At 38.0% G+C, this 20,378-nt stretch overlaps 1 protein-coding gene across 1 annotated transcript in view; it reads right to left on the reverse strand.

Moving 5' to 3' along the window:
* The window catches only part of itga1 (integrin, alpha 1), a 52,607-nt gene extending 38,267 nt beyond the window's left edge, over window positions 1–14,340 (reverse strand). The window contains exon 1 of the mRNA XM_084104601.1: window positions 14,049–14,340. Within this exon, the coding sequence (XP_083960727.1) occupies window positions 14,049–14,091 (43 nt within the window). The 5' untranslated portion in view covers window positions 14,092–14,340. The remainder of the gene's footprint in view (window positions 1–14,048) is intronic.
* Window positions 14,341–20,378: the final 6,038 nt, after the last annotated feature.

The following is a 20,378-nucleotide window of genomic DNA, read 5'->3' on the forward strand; positions in this document are numbered from 1 at the left end:
CAAGCCTTGGTATCCGTGGAGATGTGACAAGAAAACTGGGAACACATTTTGGATCGCTACAAGCTCTTTAAAGTGGTACAGCTCCAAGCTTATATTGCAGACAAGGTCAAAGCACGTTAAATGGTGCTGTCTTACCCCTTCAGGTTTGATCATGTGTCATATGTTTAGTGCCAAAATGTGATTAATTGTATAATGCTGTAAAATGTAGTCATCCAATGCTGGCAATGTGTTGGATTTATCTGTTAAGACTTTTAAATCAGCCCATTTGGCAGCAGGAGAGCCGTGTGATTGAGAAACGAGGCCTGGGTCGAGGCCTTGTTTGGCTCACACATGCTCTTTCATGACAAAGCAGATCTCAAGATAATCAAGTAAATGTGTCCTCATGCACACACTCCTTGTCGCTTTCTTTGCTGGCCAAAAGGGCTGATATATCTGAATGAATCGGAGTACTGACATGCACACAATGTAGGATACACTTCCTTGGTTTATTAAGTTCACTAAAACGACAATATAGAATAAAAAGACATTAATAACTATTTATATTATAACCAGTATGTATTATAGTATGTCAACAAAATCTGGCTATTACAAATGTGCTAATTAATTGATTAATTGTATATTTTGTTTAAATTAGGGTTTCCCAAACGTGTGTTTGCAAACCCCTGGTGAAGTAGTTTTAAGTTTGAATCAATTTGAAAAGCTTTAAGTTTTAAGGTTTTAAGTCTCTCAGACAAATTGTCATATGCGGTTGCTAGGGTATTCCGTGTGGTATAGGGTGTTGCTATGTGGTTTCTGAGGTACTCGGGCGAGTTGCTAGGGTGTTGCTATGTGGTTTCGAGGGTATTCTGGATGGTTTGAGGGTGTTCATGCTAGATGATAGATCAACAACTAAAGCACAGTCGAAAAAAGTACATTCAATAGATAAACATATGACATTAAAGGTGCACTGTGTAATTTTTAGCGGCATCTAGTGGTGAGGTTGCGAATTGCAACCAACAGAAGTTACGGTGGCCGACAGGAAAGATGTCGTCGTCTGAGAGAGCAGAGAGTAGCCAGTTAAGCAAGAGGTTTCTTTACAAAGATAAGTTAAGAAATTAGGTTTACTTCATTATTCATTAAAACGATGTTATTGCGATAATTATTGTTACTTGTTCATCATTGTGTCAGTGTTTTATTCGCTGACTTTAGCTAGCTTCTTTGCCCGAAGAACAACATAGTGACGAAACGTGTTTGTCCATTTAGGGCTACTGTAGAAACATGTCGGCGCATTTCAATGTAAGGGGACCTGTGGTGTATGTAGATAGAAATGGCTCATTCTAAGGTAATAAAAACATAACGGTTAATTAAGTAAGGTCTTTATACGCACTGAAAACATAGTTATGTATATGATATTGCACTTCTGTGAACAGATCCTCCTAAATATTACACAATGCACCTTGAATGTGTTACTATGATTGGAAAAAATGATTGGGTGTTTTTTTTGCACATAATGTAAAGCATGCCTACATGTATACATTTACTATCTTTGTTATTTGCGCATTGTTTGAAGGACAACATTGGGTGAAATGTGGAATAACATAAAATATTTAACATATTGCGGGGGATTAGTAAATACGCCTGAAATGTCGCATGTGAAAGTGGCAGAACTCTTTAGTGAATTCACCACACAGGCCCAATATACTGTTCCTGAATACTCTGCCTTCAGATGTGTCCTCTGGAGGACCAGCGTTTTACTGGCCATGAAAAAGTACGCCCACAGAATGACATAATGCTCCCTGCTGATTACAGAAGCTTTTATTCCAGTCTCCTCCACACTAGCAGGGAGAGAGACCCCTGATCATGTTCTGTCAAACGCCCACCCTGTGCAAACACTCACACACAAACACACCCAGACACTCCCCGAAAACTGTGGTTCCCACACACAGTCCAGCCACACGGAGCACAGATGGGCCAGGAACCCAGGCTTGCTCAAACATCACACAGAAATGTTTCGAGACTAAAAATACACATCGTGGGGCGAAGCGGGTCACTTCCTGCATCTCAACCAAAAAAAAAATAACGGCCAGAGACTACTATCAATATCACATACAGTCAGGAAACAATTTAAGGTAACCAATTGATGTTATGACATCCCATATGACAATATATATATAATATACAAATAATGGGCCAAATATATTGCTAATATAAAATGTATCAAATATAAAATGTATTGCTAAGTTTAAAATATATTTGCATAAATACATATATTTACATTTGTTTATTCAATCTTGACAACTTTCAGAAAAGTTAAGTTGGCCTGAGAAAGCCAACTTACTGATATTGTATTTAAACTTATTATTATTCTTCTTACTCAGAAATTTGGGACACTATCTCCTCCTAGAGCTTTAACTCTACAAACTCCAAACTCGGGTCAGACCTTCAGACTGTTCTGACTTGGTGTGCTATATCTTTTCAGACTGATTTGACTTTCAGTTTTCTTAAAAATTAATATTAAACATCATAAAAATCCCATTGACTTTCATTGCAAAGTGCTCAAATTGACTACGGTGTCCCATTAGTGCACAAGCCAAAAACTCAAATCTAAAATCCCTGAAGCCCTAGACTCAATTAAACTACCATTCTATCTATCTATCTATCTATCTATCTATCTATCTATCTATCTATCTATCTATCTATCTATCTATCTATCTATCTATCTATCATTCTAACTAATCTATCTTTCTTTCATTCTTTCTTTCTAACTAATCTATCTTTCTAACTAATCTATCTATTTATCCTTCTATCTAATCTATATTTCTCTAACTAATCCATCTTTCGTTCTAACTAATCTATCTTTCTTTTTTAATTAACTAATCTTTCTTTTTAACTAACTAATCCATCTTTCTTTATTTTTAACTAACTAATCCATCTTTCTTTCTTTCTAACTAATCCATCTTTCTTTCTAACTAATATTTCTTTCTTTCTTTCTTTCTTTCTAACTTTCTAACTAATCTATCTTTCTTTCTTTTTAACTAATCCATCTTTATTTATTTCTAACTAATCTATCTAATCTATCTTTCTTTCTAACTAATCTATCTTTCTTTCTTTCTAACTAATCTATCTTTCTTTCTTTTTAACTAATCCATCTTTCTTTCTTTCTAACTAATATTTCTTTCTTTCTTTCTTTCTTTCTAACTTTCTAACTAATCTATCTTTCTAACTAATCTATCTTTCTTTCTTTTTAACTAATCCATCTTTATTTCTTTCTAACTAATCTATCTATCTAATCTATCTTTCTTTCTAACTAATCTATCTTTCTTTCATTCTTTCTTTCTAACTAATCTATCTTTCTAACTAATCTATCTATTTATCCTTCTATCTAATCTATATTTCTCTAACTAATCCATCTTTCGTTCTAACTAATCTATCTTTCTTTTTTAATTAACTAATCTTTCTTTTTAACTAACTAATCCATCTTTCTTTCTTTCTAACTAATCCATCTATCCTTCTTTCATTCTAACTAATCTATTTTTCCTTCTTTCTTTTTAACTAATCCATCTTTCTTTCTTTCTAACTAATCCATCTTTCTTTATTTTTAACTAATCCATCTTTCTTTTTCTTTCTTTCTTTCTTTCTTTCTTTCTTTCTTTCTTTCTTTCTTTCTTTCTTTCTTTCTTTCTTTCTTTCTTTCTTTCTTTCTTTCTTTCTTTCTTTCTTTCTTCCTTCCTTCCTTCCTTCCTTCCTTCCTTCCTTCCTTCCTTCCTTCCTTCCTTCCTTCCTTCCTTCCTTTCTTTCTTTCTTTCTTTCTAACTAAATCTATCTTTCTTTATTTCTTTCATTCTTTCTTTCTTTCTAACTAATCTTTCTTTCTAATCTATCTTTCTAACTAATCTTTCTTTTTAAATTATCTTTTTCTTTCTAACTAATCTTTTTTCTTTCTTTCTAACTAATCTTTCTTTCTAATATGTCTTTCTAACTAATCTTTCTTTCTTTTTCTTTCTAACTAATCTTTTTTCTTTCTTTCTAACTATTCTTTCTTTCTAACTAATTTATCAATCAAAATTTACACTACTTTAAACTTCAAACTACTTAAAACTCCTAACTACTTTAAACTTCTAACTACTTTTAACGTCTTCAAACTCTCTGGTCCGGCTTTCTCAAGCCAACTTAAAGTTTGTCTCAACAAACTTTTTTTTTCTAGTTTTAGCTTGTTATTGTATATGGCAATGTTAATGTATTTGCTCTTGGTGGATTATATCTGCTACAAAACAAATATGGACTTGCTTCTGCTAATAGATACACAGACACACTTCTGTGAGCATGTAAGATATGCTGCCGCTGCATAAATAGACATCCATACTGTAAATCCCGTAGCAGATCTAGACAGGTGGAGCTGGGGGAGGTGGAAGGTGTCAGAGGACTTCTGAGTGCTGCAGCGCTAGCTTACAGCAAACAATGAACCAGACAATTTAAATGTTGAGGAAGCAATCTCATTGGCTGCAGGATCACCAGAGGCCAATCAGCTTGTGTCATGCGGTAATGATGTAATTTCGTGCAGATGGCATGTAAAGGGCCTATTAGCCTGCCCTGCACCCTCTTTTCTAGACTGAACAACTATATAAATAAATATATTTTCTGACCAGACAAAAAAAATCTGTGTTTGATTATCCAGGACATTGACATATTCAGATTCTGAGATCCCCTCCAATCAGAAAGCAACATTAGCGACAAAATAGATGTTTTAGCAATTATTGCAAATTAGGTCAAATAAATAGCGCTGCCCTCCTTCCAAAAGGAAAAGGTTAGTCTGTCTATCTGCAGCATCAGATTAAATTGAAACATCCCCGTGGCTAATCACAGAATGTCACATGTGCTATAGCACGGCTCTGGAAACAGTTAGCTTGTTCTGCTGTCCCGCTGGAGGGGAGTTCGATTCACTGCAGCAGACATTATCCAGTTCACTTCCTGGAGCTGTGCTGAATGCCAACATTCCCTGAGACTGCCGTTTTACATGCTGCTGAAATTAACAGTCCTACATCATGTACATGGACTGACTTATGTCTCACAGCTGGAGTGGCCGTTCAACTCAAAGCTTGCCTAGTTGTCCCGGATGGTACTTGATTCATGTGAGTTTGGGGATGAAGTCTCTGAGGGCAAAGTTCAAGCTAAATATTATGGTGAGATGGGGAAAAAAAACTGCAGTATTTTATAGACTGGCAGCAAATGCAAATATATGGTAAGCACACATTTCAGATATCATTATACAGACACAGTAGCAACAACCATTGATATGGCAAGATAAATGATGATGTTTCTATTTAGTGCGCCTTAGAGGCTTGATAAAACAAGAGCTCTGTGTTGTCGTGCAGCACGTCAACATTATTAATAGGCTAAAAGATTTACTTTTATGCGTATAGAAGAGATATGCTATTTGTTCTAGCACTTATATTTCAGATAATGTGATCATAATAGGGGCATTCTTGCCTTTTCTTCGCAAACACCCTGTGAAGTTCAATCACATGACAGATAAAAAAGGCTCATAAAGATGAACATTGTTTAGCTTTCTCTTGCACTGTCGTCCTAAATACAGCCCACTATATTTTATATTAGTTACGTATAGTTATATAAAAAGATATATATATATATATATATATATATAAACAAATATTTTTTTCATGTTATTTAAAGGGGAAATACACGTGAATTATTAGGGAATTAGGGAATAAGTATCTGGATTCTCTTTTTCTCTTTTTTCATCAGTTCAATAAACAAGAAGTTAACATTGAGTTACTTACATTTTGATTTTAGACACAATATTGAGAGTTACTTTGTCTGCCAACAAAAGCAATTCCAAACAGCAGCTATAGTGAAAGAGTGACACAGTAGTGAATGAATACAGAATGAATCAGTGGTTTTGAACAAACTGGTTGAATGAATGATTCAATGACTTATTCTTAAAAACTGCGTCCGAAACGGCATTGCTTTCAAATATGTACTTCTTTTGAATAATTAATAAAAGTAATTCCTTCATGAACATTAAAAAAGTATATTCTATATAGTATAAAGGTGTGTAGTATGAATGTTGTCACTGTCATCTGACCTACATTAGTTGCGTTACTTCACTGCTACTTCACAACTCTTCTCCCGTGGCCTCATAGGATAGTAAAGTGTCTATCATACGCGCTTCAGAATTTCTCCGGAAGTAATAGGTCATTTACTTTTCACAAACTGTTTTATGAATTCTATTAATTACTGTTTTTTATAGTACGTAATGTATGAGCATTCGGATGCAGCCAACCATGAATCAGGAGTTTTTAACGAATCGGTTGAATGAATGATTCAATGACTCACTTATAGTAACTTGTCGCCACCTACTGGCATAACGAACTAACCTGCAGAAAGAGACGCTGGGAAATCCCACACACTATATCAGCTAAATTATGTTTCACTGCTTATTTACATTGAAAAAAACAAAAATCAATCAATAAATAGTGGTGTTCAAAACATAACAGAAAAACAAAAGTTTACATTTGCATGAAAACATGATAAAAAAATGCAAGTCGTAGTGACAGCAAAAACACCCAACATGGAATTTGACAGTTCTGTCAACTGTCCTGAATCTGATACTCCTATACTACGATGTTCACAGTTTCCCAGCCAGCTCATAAACAGCGACACATGGGTGAAATAGCGCCTGTATAGAATCAGTTCCCTCTTATTATTTTTATGCTGTGAGGTTTATGGCCTTTGAGAGTGAGGTCACCAGGTTGTGTCCCTCGGGTTATGTTTTAAAGATGCTTCAAAATGTCTGTCTGGTTATGTTGAACATTTAATGGGAGAACAGGGGTTTACCCTGTAATGTTTCATTACTACAGAACTCATTTTGAGGAATGCTGCTTTAAAAAGAACAAGAAACGGCATCACAGATCTGACATCACAAATCCCTCTCACTTCTCACCCCCAACCCTCTAACTGTCTGGCTCCTTCCTGGTATGTAACACCCAAACATTTGTGTCTGATGTGATCTGTGCTACTGTAGTTGACCTTTTCTATGGAAAGCTAGAATATGACAGAAACAAGAGAGATGCAGTACAGCAACTTGTCTCCTGGCAAGAGACAATATGCTGATTCAAAATAAACGTAATTGCATATTTGTCATATAAACTGTGTCTCATACTATTTAAGAAATATAATTTACAGTATTTTGTTTCAAAAATGTGCTTTTTTACAGTTTTCATCACATTAATGTAACATTCAGGAAGTTGTGACGTTCATGCACTACAAACTGATAGTTGCAAAGCTACTTTTCATTAAATGATGCTTAATTTACCCAGTAATGTAAGCTTAAAAAAAAAACTATTTTAAAGAATTGTTTAAAAAATTTGATAGTCTTCAATTTACTAGCATAAATATAATTTGTGTAGATTACTGTAGTATTATGTTGACAGGTTTATCATATCTTGAGGCTGCTCTGTAAAAGTAGTAAGAGGCCATAGTCATATTATTTTTTAATAAATCTGACAGTGTGTAATGAGTGTTATTTTATGATGTTTATGATCATTTTTAAGTTTTTTTCATAAACATTTGAGTTTTGTACTTTTGATTTTGTGGTTACAGTTTTGAGAAACTATATGAATTTCAGTAAAATGTTTCTAAGCAATTGCATTAATTTTGCACTAGCAGAAAGCAGAACAGGAAAATGAGATCTACTGCAGAGTTTCCTTTCAAACTGTAATTCTTACAAAGACGTGCAAAGATCTCAGCAGATTTAAATGCTAACAATGATAGTCTTCCGGTCTCAGAAGTGTCACTTCCTATGTATCTTTTTTTGAAGTTAAAGTAAGTGTTTGAGATCCCAGTTGTGTGTTTCAAACATGTAAGAAACTCTCAAATAAGAAACTGAGCAGATGCACTATTCATAAGAAAAGTTCAGTTCATGTCGTTCCAAACCATTATGACTTTCTTCTGTTGAAAAAAAAAACCAAAAAAAAAAAACCAGGGTTTCACTTTATTTTGATGGTCCCTTTAACACATTCTGTTGACTATAAGTAGCGTCACACCTACATGTCTACTAACTCTCATTAGAGTGTTAGTAGAGTATTCGTAGACTGGTAGGGTTAGGGTTAGAATAAGTTGACATGTAGTTGCAAAGTTACTTATAGTCAGTAGAGTGTCTGTTGGAGGAGCATCACAATAAAGAGTTAGTAGACATTAAGCAGACAGTCTACTAATACTCTAATGAAAGTTAGTTGACATGTAGTTGCAAAGCTACTTATAGTCAACAGAATGTTCAAAAGGGACCATCAAAATAAAGTGTTACAATTAACATCAATGGAGTCCTGTGTTGTTTTGGACCCCATTGACTTTCATTGTATGGACAAAATCACATACAACATTCTTCAAAATACATTTGTTTGAAAGAAAGTCATACAGGTTTGAAACGACATAAGGGTGAGTAAATTATGACAGAATTTTTATTTCTGTCTTGACAACTCTTGGAGTGTGTGGCATGGTAATGGATATGACAGTACTGATGTGTTTGGTCTTGGTGGAATAGATCTGCTACGCTGCTGCTGCTGTTGGTTATTGCTGCTGCTGCAGATCAAGTACGGGACTTGCTACTGCTAATACACACATGGCATGCTGTTGTGAGCAAATAAGACATGCTGCTGCTGTTTAACAATAGTATACATGAATTACCAGTAGCAGATCTATACAGGTGGAGCTGGGGAAGGTGGAGGGTTTCTGAAAGCGCGCTGCAACTGCTACAGCAAATGCTGACCATTTAAAGGTTGAACAGCTCATTGGCTACTGATACAGCAGGAACCAATCAGCTGTGCCCTATAGAGAATGATGTGATTGCAAACAGATTGAGTTAAGGACCTATCAGCCCACTGTGCCATCTAGAGTTTCAGGACTTTGTATTTTTTTTGGTGAACTACCCCTAATTGAAGATAACTAACCTTATGTCATTCTATAAGCGCATTTGTTTTTTGACCAACTAGAAACGAAAGACATGATTTTCCTTTCAAAGTCACTTGTAGATCAAATTTGGAGATGTTTTTGAAGCTCTGGAAGCTAAGTATGTGCAGATGGGATTAGAAACTTCAGTCACTGGCATATCTGATGGATCAGAGGAATGGAGCAGCAGAGAGAGAGATGTGCCAGCCTCCGGTTCACTCGCCCAAACAACCAAGCAGTACTTTTCCAGCTCTTGACAGCCTACTGGCACAAAGCAGATGACAGGAGCAGTTTTCCCAGCAAGCAAGAATGTTTAAAATACCCTGGAACACGGAATACTTCCTGTGATCATGTCATAATAGCAAGAAAACGAGCCTTATCTCAACAATAAGAAACGTTCCAGATCGCGTAGTCATGTATCATATTCAATGTGAATGTTTTCACAGTAGCTGTTTGAATAGTTGTTTAAGTTGGAGGCTCACCAAAGCAGTAATTATATTATAATCATTTAAACTGAACTGCCCATTCTGTGCCAGTTCTCAGAAAAACTAAGCGGTTTGCCAAACTTTATTGATGCCACTATGATATTTTCCATGAACAACCTGCTCATGAACTCCTCTTTGGGTACCATCAACTCCAAATTTGCCAGGTCTGGATATTATTTCTCTTAGGAGCAGTGCAGTATGAACCATGTCCACTGTCGACAACCATCTTCTGCTATAATTATGAGTCAGAGTGTTTCCTTTGAGGGGACTGGGGCTTGTCTGCATGTAATGGAATGCCATTTCGATGTTTCCAAGTATGGAAGAAGACAGTTCAAAGCAAGGTCTTCTGGGAGATTTGAAGCCCTTGCCAGTAAGTCCTCTAGATTTATAACTGTGGAGATCTTCTTAATGCCAGCGAGAGGGGAGTGGTAGATGGCTAACTTCAGCCCGCCTCACTCTACACTTGACCATTCATCTCCTAATGACTCTATTTTTGGTGCACATTATTAAATTAGATGAAAAAGGCTGAAATGAATCTACAGTTAGTCATTTTAGATGCGCAGGCCAAAAAACAAATCACTCAATGAAGTGAAACGAGGTTAATGAGTCTGCGCTGAAGATGTGTTAAGGGATAGTTGATCCAAAAATAATAAAATTCTGCCCTCATTTCTTTATTCTGCGAAACATAAAATAATATATTTTTATAAATGTTTTTGTCCTTACAGTAAAAGTCAATGGGGTCCAAAACAAAGTTTCACATTTTTCAAAATATCTTATTTTGTGTTACACGGAAGAAAGAAATGAGGGTGAGTAAATGATGACATTTTCATATTGGGTTGAACTATGTCTTTAAATTCATAAACAAACCGTTCCGTTGTTATGAATCTGTTAAAGGACAAATCCAGTGAAAAATGAACCTAGGGGTAATTAACACATGGTTACCGAGTCGATCGTTCCCTGCGATGCGTTTTCATGAAAATCGAATGTATAGAGTTTTATCTATAAAAACAGATTAGCTCATAGCAGTAGTATATGGGGCACAGAGTAAGTAAAAGTAAATCGCTAGTTAATACCACTAACAAGGCTCAAAATAGCCTCACACTAACACGGTAGCATAATGAGGGTCCCTACATGCAAACCGAAGCATTGAGAACTTTGTAAGTGTACAGACAGTTTAATAAGAAGATACTTTATAAAGACAGTACATTAAGCGTTTACATGCAGGAGCCATCTTGGAAAACAGTCTCGACTAATCGAGCCACGAACAGCGTTTTACTTTTTTTTCGATTTACTTTTACTTACTCTGTGCCCCATATACTACTGTTATGAGCTAATCTGTTTTTAAAGATAAAACTCTATACATTCGATTTTCATGAAAACGCATCGCAGGGAACGATCGACTCGGTAACCATGTGTTAATTACCCCTAGGTTCATTTTTCACTGGATTTGTCCTTTAAGCATTCGATGAATTCATTATTTATCTGAGACAGTGCAGGCATTTTGTACATAAAGCGCACGCAGAAGGAATGCATTCCTATCAAAGCCTGGAGATAAACTGGACACACCGCTAATCCATGGAAAAAAATCTCAGCATTCACAAAATGAACTTTAATGTATGCATTAGTCTACAATATAGTAAATATTAGTAATATAAGTAAAATATACAAACATTAGTTGTAAAATATAGGCGGTATATACATCCACAGTAGGCTATTGTAATAAATATTAGAAAAATATATATATTTTAGAATTTTAAGGGAGTTTTAAGTCATTGTATGCACCATTTATCAACATAATATTACAGAAAAGTCATGATCTAAAAATACAAACAAAAAACTGTTTTTAAATTTTACGTTTTTTGTTTATTAAATTTTATGTACTTATCCAATTTAGAAAACAGTACTGTAAGCAAGCTAATTATAACAAATATAATAAAATATATCTCCACTGACTTAACAGCCACACCTAAAGATATTGTGAAAAAATTATTTATAAAGAAACTAGATGTACCGCATGGCGGAACAAAATATGACCGCCGCTCAGGCCTGCACTGGCTTTCCACAAAAATAAATGACGTGGAGCAATTTGGCTGTATTGCGTGTTTATGTATATACCTAAAAAAAGTAGTAGTATGTGCATGTCTGTCTGTGCGGGTGTGTATGTGTGTGTGTATGTGTGTGTCTGTGTGTGTGTGTGTCTGTGCGTGTATGTATGCGTGCGTACATGTGTGTGCGCGTATGTGTTTGTGTGTGTGTGTCTGTGCATGTGGATTTGTATGTGTGTGTATGGGTGTGTGTCTGTGCGTGTGGATGTCAGTGTGTGTGCATGCTTGCGTTTGTTTGTATTCCTGCATGTGTGTGTGTGACAGTATCATCCTAAACCAGCAACCCTTCGCTCAACACCACCATCTACAGGCCGATGAGTGTACAGTCACTAAATGTGCACATAAATGAATTTATTTTATACCCCCCCATGGATGAAATTCTACGAAACTTAGCATACCCCCAGAGGATGTCAAGTTAATCATACACATGAAATATGGTGCAGTTCTGAACATCTCAACTGAAGATAGGGGCGATTAAAGCAGAATAATATTGCATTTTCATTTTTTATGGGAGGGGCGCAAATCACAAATGAGTGATTATGGGCTAGGTTGATGTGGGCCCTTAAGACCAACATACCATAAAAATTTCTTAATCCTCGGTGCCACAGTTCAGGTAGTTATTTAGGAAAAACTGCATTTTTTGGGTTTGGGGGGGCCCAGCGCGGGGGGGGGGGAGTGGCCCCCGGGGACCAAACGAAATTTTTCCGTAAAAGTCTAGTGGGGCTACATGCCCACCAAATTTCATGTTCCCCGGTGTTTCGGTGTCCCTGGTATCGTTGACGAAAAATTCAGTAGATGACGAAAAAAAAAAAAAAAAAAAAACTTTGACAATCCCTATATGACCGCTTTCGCTAGCTACGCTAGCGGCGGTCATAATTACCCAATCTATATACACAATACAGCTTTTTATACCATGTTCCACACCCTTTAGACATGTATGTGATATGTATGTCTTTGATGTCCCACACATCCATATACACTGCTGACTGAAAACAGATGAATTTTCTGGTCTCAAACCAAAAACACTTGCACGTTCATCTCCATTAGGAATTCACACGGATTAAATGTCGCCACAGCAATAACCACATCTGGGTCTTTGGGGATCTGGAAGAGACGCTCTCATAGCCGAACATGGATTTTCCCTGTTGTCCACAAGGGTGCTGATCTGTAAACTAGCAGGATCTAAGCGCAGGTGAAGGACAAGACCTACAGTATACTAACATAAGACCACCAAAAGGTATCATGGTGAATTACTGAATGCTTCACAGTACCATCTAAGCATTTTCAATGTTGTTTATACAGGTAGGGACCACCAAGTGTGCTAACCAATATAGAGACTTGACTAGAGTTAAGTGTATGAATGAAACAACAGTGTGTGATGAGCATGCACCTAATGTGAGTCAATGTGAACCTCTATCTGCAGCTGCATCCACAACTTAATTCCTTAACGCACGTCATGCGCCTGCATCACATGCATTCCTAAGACTGAACCCAAGGACACATCTGAGGAGCTCTCTTCATTTGGTTAAACAGTGAGGGAACATTGACTACTATTCCTCATAAAAAGTTGCCATTTAATAACATTAATTACATTTTACAGGAAAGGTGATTTAAAAGTTGTCAATATGCAAGCTTCATGAACAACAGCCAAAATGTTGATTTATATTAAAAGGTCCCCTCGGTAAGTTTTTATTTTTTGTTTAGATGGCTTTAATTCATTCCAATAGTTGAATGGACTTTATACTGACACCTATTGACTTGGATGTATGAAGTTTGTTTACACTCTGGCTGAAAGTGCCATATAAATTAAACATAATAATGTTGTTGTTATAAAATAATAACTAATAACTTCTTTAATTGCACAAGACAGCAGGTGTGATCCCAACAGGGCAGCTGGCATAAACCTGCTTTATAGAATAAAACAGCTTTTTATAGAAGACTGATGAGTCTTTATGTGAGATTTTTTTTTATTTTTTTATTTATTTTTTTATTATATTCATTTCTTAGTGATTACACATTTTTTAACTAGCAAAAAAATACAGAGTGCACCTTTAAAATTCACTGTAACTCAGAATGCAGTATGTCAGTGTAATGGTGATAATAATATAGAAAAGCAATATCAAAATGTCATTAACCAAGAGATATGTCCACTTGCTTTAAACGTGAGACTAAAAGTGCATTGTGAGGGAAATATTTTATACACACTGTACAAGCATGGACGTGGTGTGAAGCGCAAAAACGCCGCGTAAATAAGCACTTAAGTAACGTTATATACGTCTACAAAATACATAACAATGAATTATGTTCAGAATATCTTAACAGACCGTATTAGGGAAAAGTCGATATAGGCTTAAACCAGATCGTCAATAATAGATGATGTATGCCTATGGTCCTCAGAATATGGAATGATGCACCGAATAAATAACGCGCACAGTTTCGCTCTCGGGTTTTTCACACAATACCACTCATGTAACAGTAACCACATCAAATAGGACACAATAAAAGAAAAACTTACCCAGAAGCGCCGCAAGCGTGAAATGATAGACTCCAGAAAGCATCTTCCCGGTTCCCTGTCAGAGTCTGGATACGAGGCTCCTTCCCTTGGAAGCGCAAACACTCAACTGAGCAGCAGACTGACTCTCTGGAGGCAAAGACTCGATTCAATTACTCTCAGAGTGAGCTAGAGGGCATTTCCTCTGCTGCAAAGCCAATGTCTCAGTGCAAGTCTACAGATATCACACCTTATGTCTTAACTTCTTGTTTGAGTTTGCAATGCGTATTTGAGAGCATGATGGGTGACGGTGAGTGTCGAGGGAGGGTTTAGCTGGGCATTAGAGGGGAGGATTCTTCCTTACTCAGAAGTAGCTGAATTAGTATAGAAGAAAACAGTTTTAGGCATTAGTAATATTATATAGCTAGCCTATGTGCATTTTTACAAACGTATACACAATTCAAAAATATCAATAAATAAAAATAAAAACAATGATTTATATTTATTATTATAGTTACAACTGTGTATATCTGACTGGTCTAAACTGGTCATTAGCTGGTCTGAGGTGGACATTAACTGGTCTAAACTAGTTATTAGCTGATTTAAGATGGTCTAAAGTAGTCATTAGATAGTCTGAACTAGCCATTAGCTGGTCTAAGTTGGTCATTAGCTGATCCAACCTGATAATTCGCTGGTCATTAGCCAGTTTATTAGCCGGTCTATGTTAATAGGGGCCGTTTACATGACTCTGTTTTCAACTAGAAACAAAAAACTTTTAATACGTTTTTGTCATTTGTTTACACGTCAATGATGTCTTTGGGGCCTGAAAAGGCAAAGACTTGAAAGCGTCTTTCAAATTGAATGTGTTTTAAAATGATAACCGTTATTGTCTCCGTGTAAACCACAAAAAAACGTGAATTTGTGAAAACTGTGACGTCATGCACATGTTTATTACGTGTTCAGTCTATAGGCTCTGTGTTTCTTTACAAAGTGACATCGCCAACCACTTGCCTGGGATCAATAATACACCGTTTTTTTTTTCGCGGATCCATGTGAATGACGATCTTTTTGACAATTTTGACAACGTCTTTACGCTAAAAACACAAATATATTTTTTCAGTTTTTAGTAAAATGTTGTCGTTTAAACATACCCTTAGTAAACGCTGTTGTTGTGTCTGTTCCTTATTCTCGCAATCTTGCTTAGTCTGTACTCAGAAATGCTGTTCATACGTTGCAACAATGCCATCAGTGCTAGATACCAAACACTGCCATTCTGTCTCAACACAGTTATTCTGTCACTAGTGTGCTTCATATTCATTACCTAGCTCTTCATCAAAGACTAAAGTAGCAGCAAGCCCAGCGGGGCACCTTGATATCAATTTGACGTCAAAAGTTAGTCAAGACTTGATCAAGGTACTGCATATCATTTTAAGGTCAGTTTGAAAGGCAATGTCTTCCAGTGGTAATTAGGTAAAAAGAGAAAGTTAATATCAACACTGAAATTGGTTTATGTATATGCAGGTCAATATGTTTGACATTCAGTTTACATCAAATCAATGTCATGGATTGGTTTTGACGTCATTGATTTGCATATTTGACCTGTTTTTTGACGTTGATTTTGACATCAATTTGATGTCTTTTCAACATCAGTTCAGATAGCTGGCAGTCAACATCTGGTCTAAACTACTCATTAGGCAGTTTAGTCATTAGCTGGTTTAAGCTGGTGATTAGCTGGTCTAAATTGGTCACTAGCTGCATGGTTTAACCTGGGGTCTCGTTTATAAAACTGTGCTTAGGATCCTCACTAAAACTGTACGCGCGCTCGAAAGCCGAAAAGTTGGCTACGTGTGTGACGTTTTAAGTTGTGTTGTACGCAAATAACGTAGTGCAGCGTTCTCAGCACGTACGGACTCAGTCAATCACGACCAGCCTCCAGCCAGGGTGAGCATCCAGCCACAAGCTCCACAGACTTATTAAGTATGAGTTCAATGAGGGAATTAATGAAGTCTATCTCCGAGAAGGAAAGAGATGAGGCTGCTGATATGGCTGCACTTCAGAGCAAACCCAAGCAGTGTGAAAAAACGACAGCTTCGGCGTCAGGAGCTTATGGAACATATCACATCATTCCTGAGGGAAGAAGGGGACGAGGCGGAGGAGCAAAGTGTAAAGACTGCCACACCACCGAAGAGATCACCTCCAGAAAACTCACCTCATCCATCAAGTCATTCTTCCTATTCATCACAGTCACATGACATTGAGTTACATACCAAAGGACAATGACATGTGAGTGCCACACAAATAAATGTAAGCACACCTACTGCAGAGGCAGAGCACTTTAACCCTGGCTTCGTACCAATACAGCCAGTCACTTCACTCCCTTTGTACTCACCAATTTCGTCTGGTATGTTACCCGCCACCGTGCGCCAACACCAACATGCTACAAGAGCAGAGACTGTGCCACTACTGCTTAATACACAGTTTTGCCCTTATGACAATGCTGGAACTGCCGTTCAGTCTCGGGTGCAGCCTCAGCAAGTAGCTCCCACGCCAACCTACCAGCATCCCAGAGTGCCTTACAACTATACAACAGTGGCACCTTCTCCATGACAACCTGTCGCGCCTCCACCTGCATTCAGTTTTTCAGTTCCGCACTATACTACAATGCCTCCAGTCGCGTCAATGCCTCAAACCCTGCACAGTGCTTCAGGTCCTGCCATGAACATTCCTGCTCTTACAGGCACTTCTCTACAGCCATTGAGCCAGCCACTGAAGCAACCAGAATACTTGGTGCCTCACCGCCCTTTGCATGCTGCCGCCCAGCCAAAGATTCCTGATTTTGTGAATGACAGTGAAAGGAAATTCGCTAATCTGAAGTTAGAAGTTAGAGCATGCACTGTATTTATGATTAGGACTCATAATGAAGATTTACGGTTTTCTTTCATCTGTCGTCAGATATATATGGTACAGCAGTCAGCTTCACTAAATGGCCCGACGCGTTTAGTGAACACTGCTGCAGCTGTGTCTGTTTCTTATTCTCAAAATCTTGCTAAGTCACTTCTGTTCTCAGAAATGCTGTTTTTACATTGCTACAATGCCATCAGTGCTAGATACCAAGCACTGCCTATTAAAGCAAATCTTACTAGTCATTAGTTATACACCAAAGATGTACACTTATTTCATCAAAGACTAAAGCAGCACCAAGGGGATTCTGGAGAAATCTTCCTGCAATAATACAATTTTCAGATGACAAGCGGTCACATACATTGAATCTCAAGAATCTCTGGATAAAAGGACAGTTTACATTATTCCAGCTTCCTCTGTTCTCCCATAATCACGTTTCAGGAAAACACTGATTAGCGTTTTGTTTTTGTTTTTTTGTTTTTTTGTCTGTGTCTTTTTTTAATCAATTTCCTACACCACGCCCGTCTGGAAGGCCTCCTCTGAAGGAGCAGACACAGCCTGTCACAGAAGAGATCTTACACATCCTATGCATGTAGGACATATCCCACAAGCAGATTATAGGTATGTATATCCCAAACAAATCCCCCTGACTGAAGGAAATGAGGCAGGTTTGACTGACAAATATTTTGCCAAAAGGTCAGATAATAATTAGTATGGGGCATTTCAGATCAAAACATAACTAATGATTTGTAAAGAAAATGCAATTACTAATTATTATTTATTATTATTAAAAAATCAATACAAATCATGACTTCAAGACAAAATTATTATTATTATTTTCCTCTGAGGAACTTGATGATCAGGTCATGGTTCCCTAAAGACTTAACCTTCCAGTGTGTCGTGATGTGCCACTGTGGTGGCCACATACACTTTCAGGGTCCTATTTTAATGATCTGAAATGCAAGTATCAAGCGCGAAACGCAAGTAACTTTGTGGGCGGGTCTTGGGCGCTGTTGCTATTATACCGGCGGGATAAATGACTCTTGCGCCCGACGCAAATCTAAAATGGGTTGGTCTGAAGTAGCTTCATTATTCATAGGTGTGGTTTGGGCGTAACGTGAGATAAACCAATCAGAGCGACATCTCACATGCCCTTTAAGATCAGGCGTGCTTGTTCCATGGCGGATTGGTACTAAAACGGCGGATTTGCCAGGCGCACGCCTGGAGTGGTTCACAGCCGAGGAGACTGATGTTCTCGTCAGGGCCGTAAAAGACAGAGAAGTGACATTGTATGGGGATGGGAGAAACCCACCCAAATTAGCTTCAGTTAAACAGGCATATAATAATTTGGGTAAATGTGTAAGCTAGATTTATGCCTATTTTTTCACATCTTCATGGACACAACAATGATTTCCCTCGTGTGTTAATATTTTTCCTTGTAATAATGTATGATTTGCAAAAAATGAAAACTGCTGCTTCTGTGTAGATGAGAGAATCAAAGTGTATGCGCATTGTGCAGATGCTACATTGATTATGGCCAAGCATGCGCCCTTAAATTAGCATTTAGACTAGGTTTTTCCTGGTCAGTGGCGGAATTGTTTTCTAAACCTGCAAAATAGCATCAGGGAACGTTTGCGCCGAAACACGCCTCCTCTTTTCGCTGAACCGCCCCCGGGAGCGCAAGTTCATTCTCTAGTTTACCGGTGTGCGTCTGTGGGGGGAAAAGTCTGCTGTGCGCGGGTGCAAAATAGGAATGATACATGCGTTGGTGTACAAAGTCAATTGCGCTGGGTGCAAGATAGGGCCCTCAAGGTGGAAGTGGACAGCCAGGCCTCCAACCTCTCCTGCAGGAAGGAAACCACTGACCTGACTGCGCATCTCTCTGGGTCTCTGTGCGCAATAATAATAATTGAAAAATAATTGTTGAAGTATTGGGGAGTATTCTGTGAAGGTGAACCGGTGTTAATCCTGTAAATAATAAATAAAAAAAAACACATGCACAAACATATATACATTTACATTTTACATTTAATCATCATTTAGCAGATGCTTTTATCCAAGGCGACTTAAATCAGGAGAACAATAGAAGCAAACAAACCAACAATAGGGCAACAATATACAAATGCTGTGACAAGTGCCAGTTAGTCTAGCACAGTACACGTAGCGTAGTTTTAAAAAAATAGATATACACATATAGAATAGTGAGTGTTAGTATTAATAGGTCAAGTGTTGACGAAAAATATGCTTCTTCAGTCAATTCTTGAAAATGGCTAAGACTCATTAGCTCGGGTTGAGTTAGGTAAGTCATTTATTCAAATTAATCTTTTTCCTAAAAAAAATTCTATATTTTTAAGATATAGAAGAGCATTGTCTGCATACAGTGATATAGTCTTGGTTACTATCGTAACCTCCGCTCTCTAACGGAGGGAAAGAGGTGTTGTGTCAAGACTGACACAAGGGGTTGTACTTGGGAGCCCTAACACCTCTGATACTTTAGAAAAGGCCAGTTAGAATTGGCGAGTGGAATTCGCACACTACGGAGACCACTGAATTCAGCTGCCGCGGGGTGCTGAAGGTAAGATATGTCCAGGATTCGCCAGTCTAAGGAACTCAAATTGACAAAAAAAAAAAAAAAGCACACATTATTGCCTCAGGGAGGCTCGCAGCTTACCTGCTCGTACCTGACAACACAAGACGGATATTGTGGCCCAGCAACCATTCTGCAGATTTCTGTTAGAGAGGCAGCGTTGGCTAAAGCCCAAGAGGATGCAACACTCCTCATGGACAGACAAACAGTCCCCAAAACAGACAAAGAGCTCCTCAGAGCTTCTAAAGATCTGCGTGCAGTCCAAGAAAATGTGTAAGGCGTGTACTGGACACAGCAACAATAAGGCTTAGTCTGCCTCGTCTCGCTAAAGGAACTTTGGGTACGTAGGAGCTCTCTGTTGGCCTGCAAGTCTACAGAGAGATCCCATGACAGAATAAGGCATGACCTAGGATGATTCAACAACCTGGCTCCTCTGAGGAACTTGATGATCATGTCATGGTTCCCTAAAGACTTAACCTTCCAGTGTGTCCAGTGTGTCCACATACACTTTCAAGGTGGAAGTGGACAGCCAGGCCTCCAACCTCTCCTGCAGGAAGGAAACCACTGACCTGACTGCGCATCTCTGTGGGTCTCTGTGCACATCCTTCAGAAAGCACACCAGTTTTCGAACAGACTCCACTTCAAAGCATAGTCCCACCTCATGGGTCACCGCTGGTGATAGACCACTTAAGTCTTCCAAGTTCCGTCCTGTGGATAAGCCTCAGGTCATGCACTCACCAGCCTCGCCAAGGTGAAAGGATCCTGGGGCTCCGTCTCCGGCCTCTGATCCCCTTGCTCCTCCTCGGCCCGTCGACCTGTCAACTCCACCATGGCTCTTCCCACCCTCGGCTCCACCAGAGACCCTC

Source organism: Abramis brama, assembly GCF_963993115.1.
Source record: "Abramis brama genome assembly, chromosome: 25".
Lineage (NCBI taxonomy): Eukaryota > Metazoa > Chordata > Actinopteri > Cypriniformes > Leuciscidae > Abramis > Abramis brama.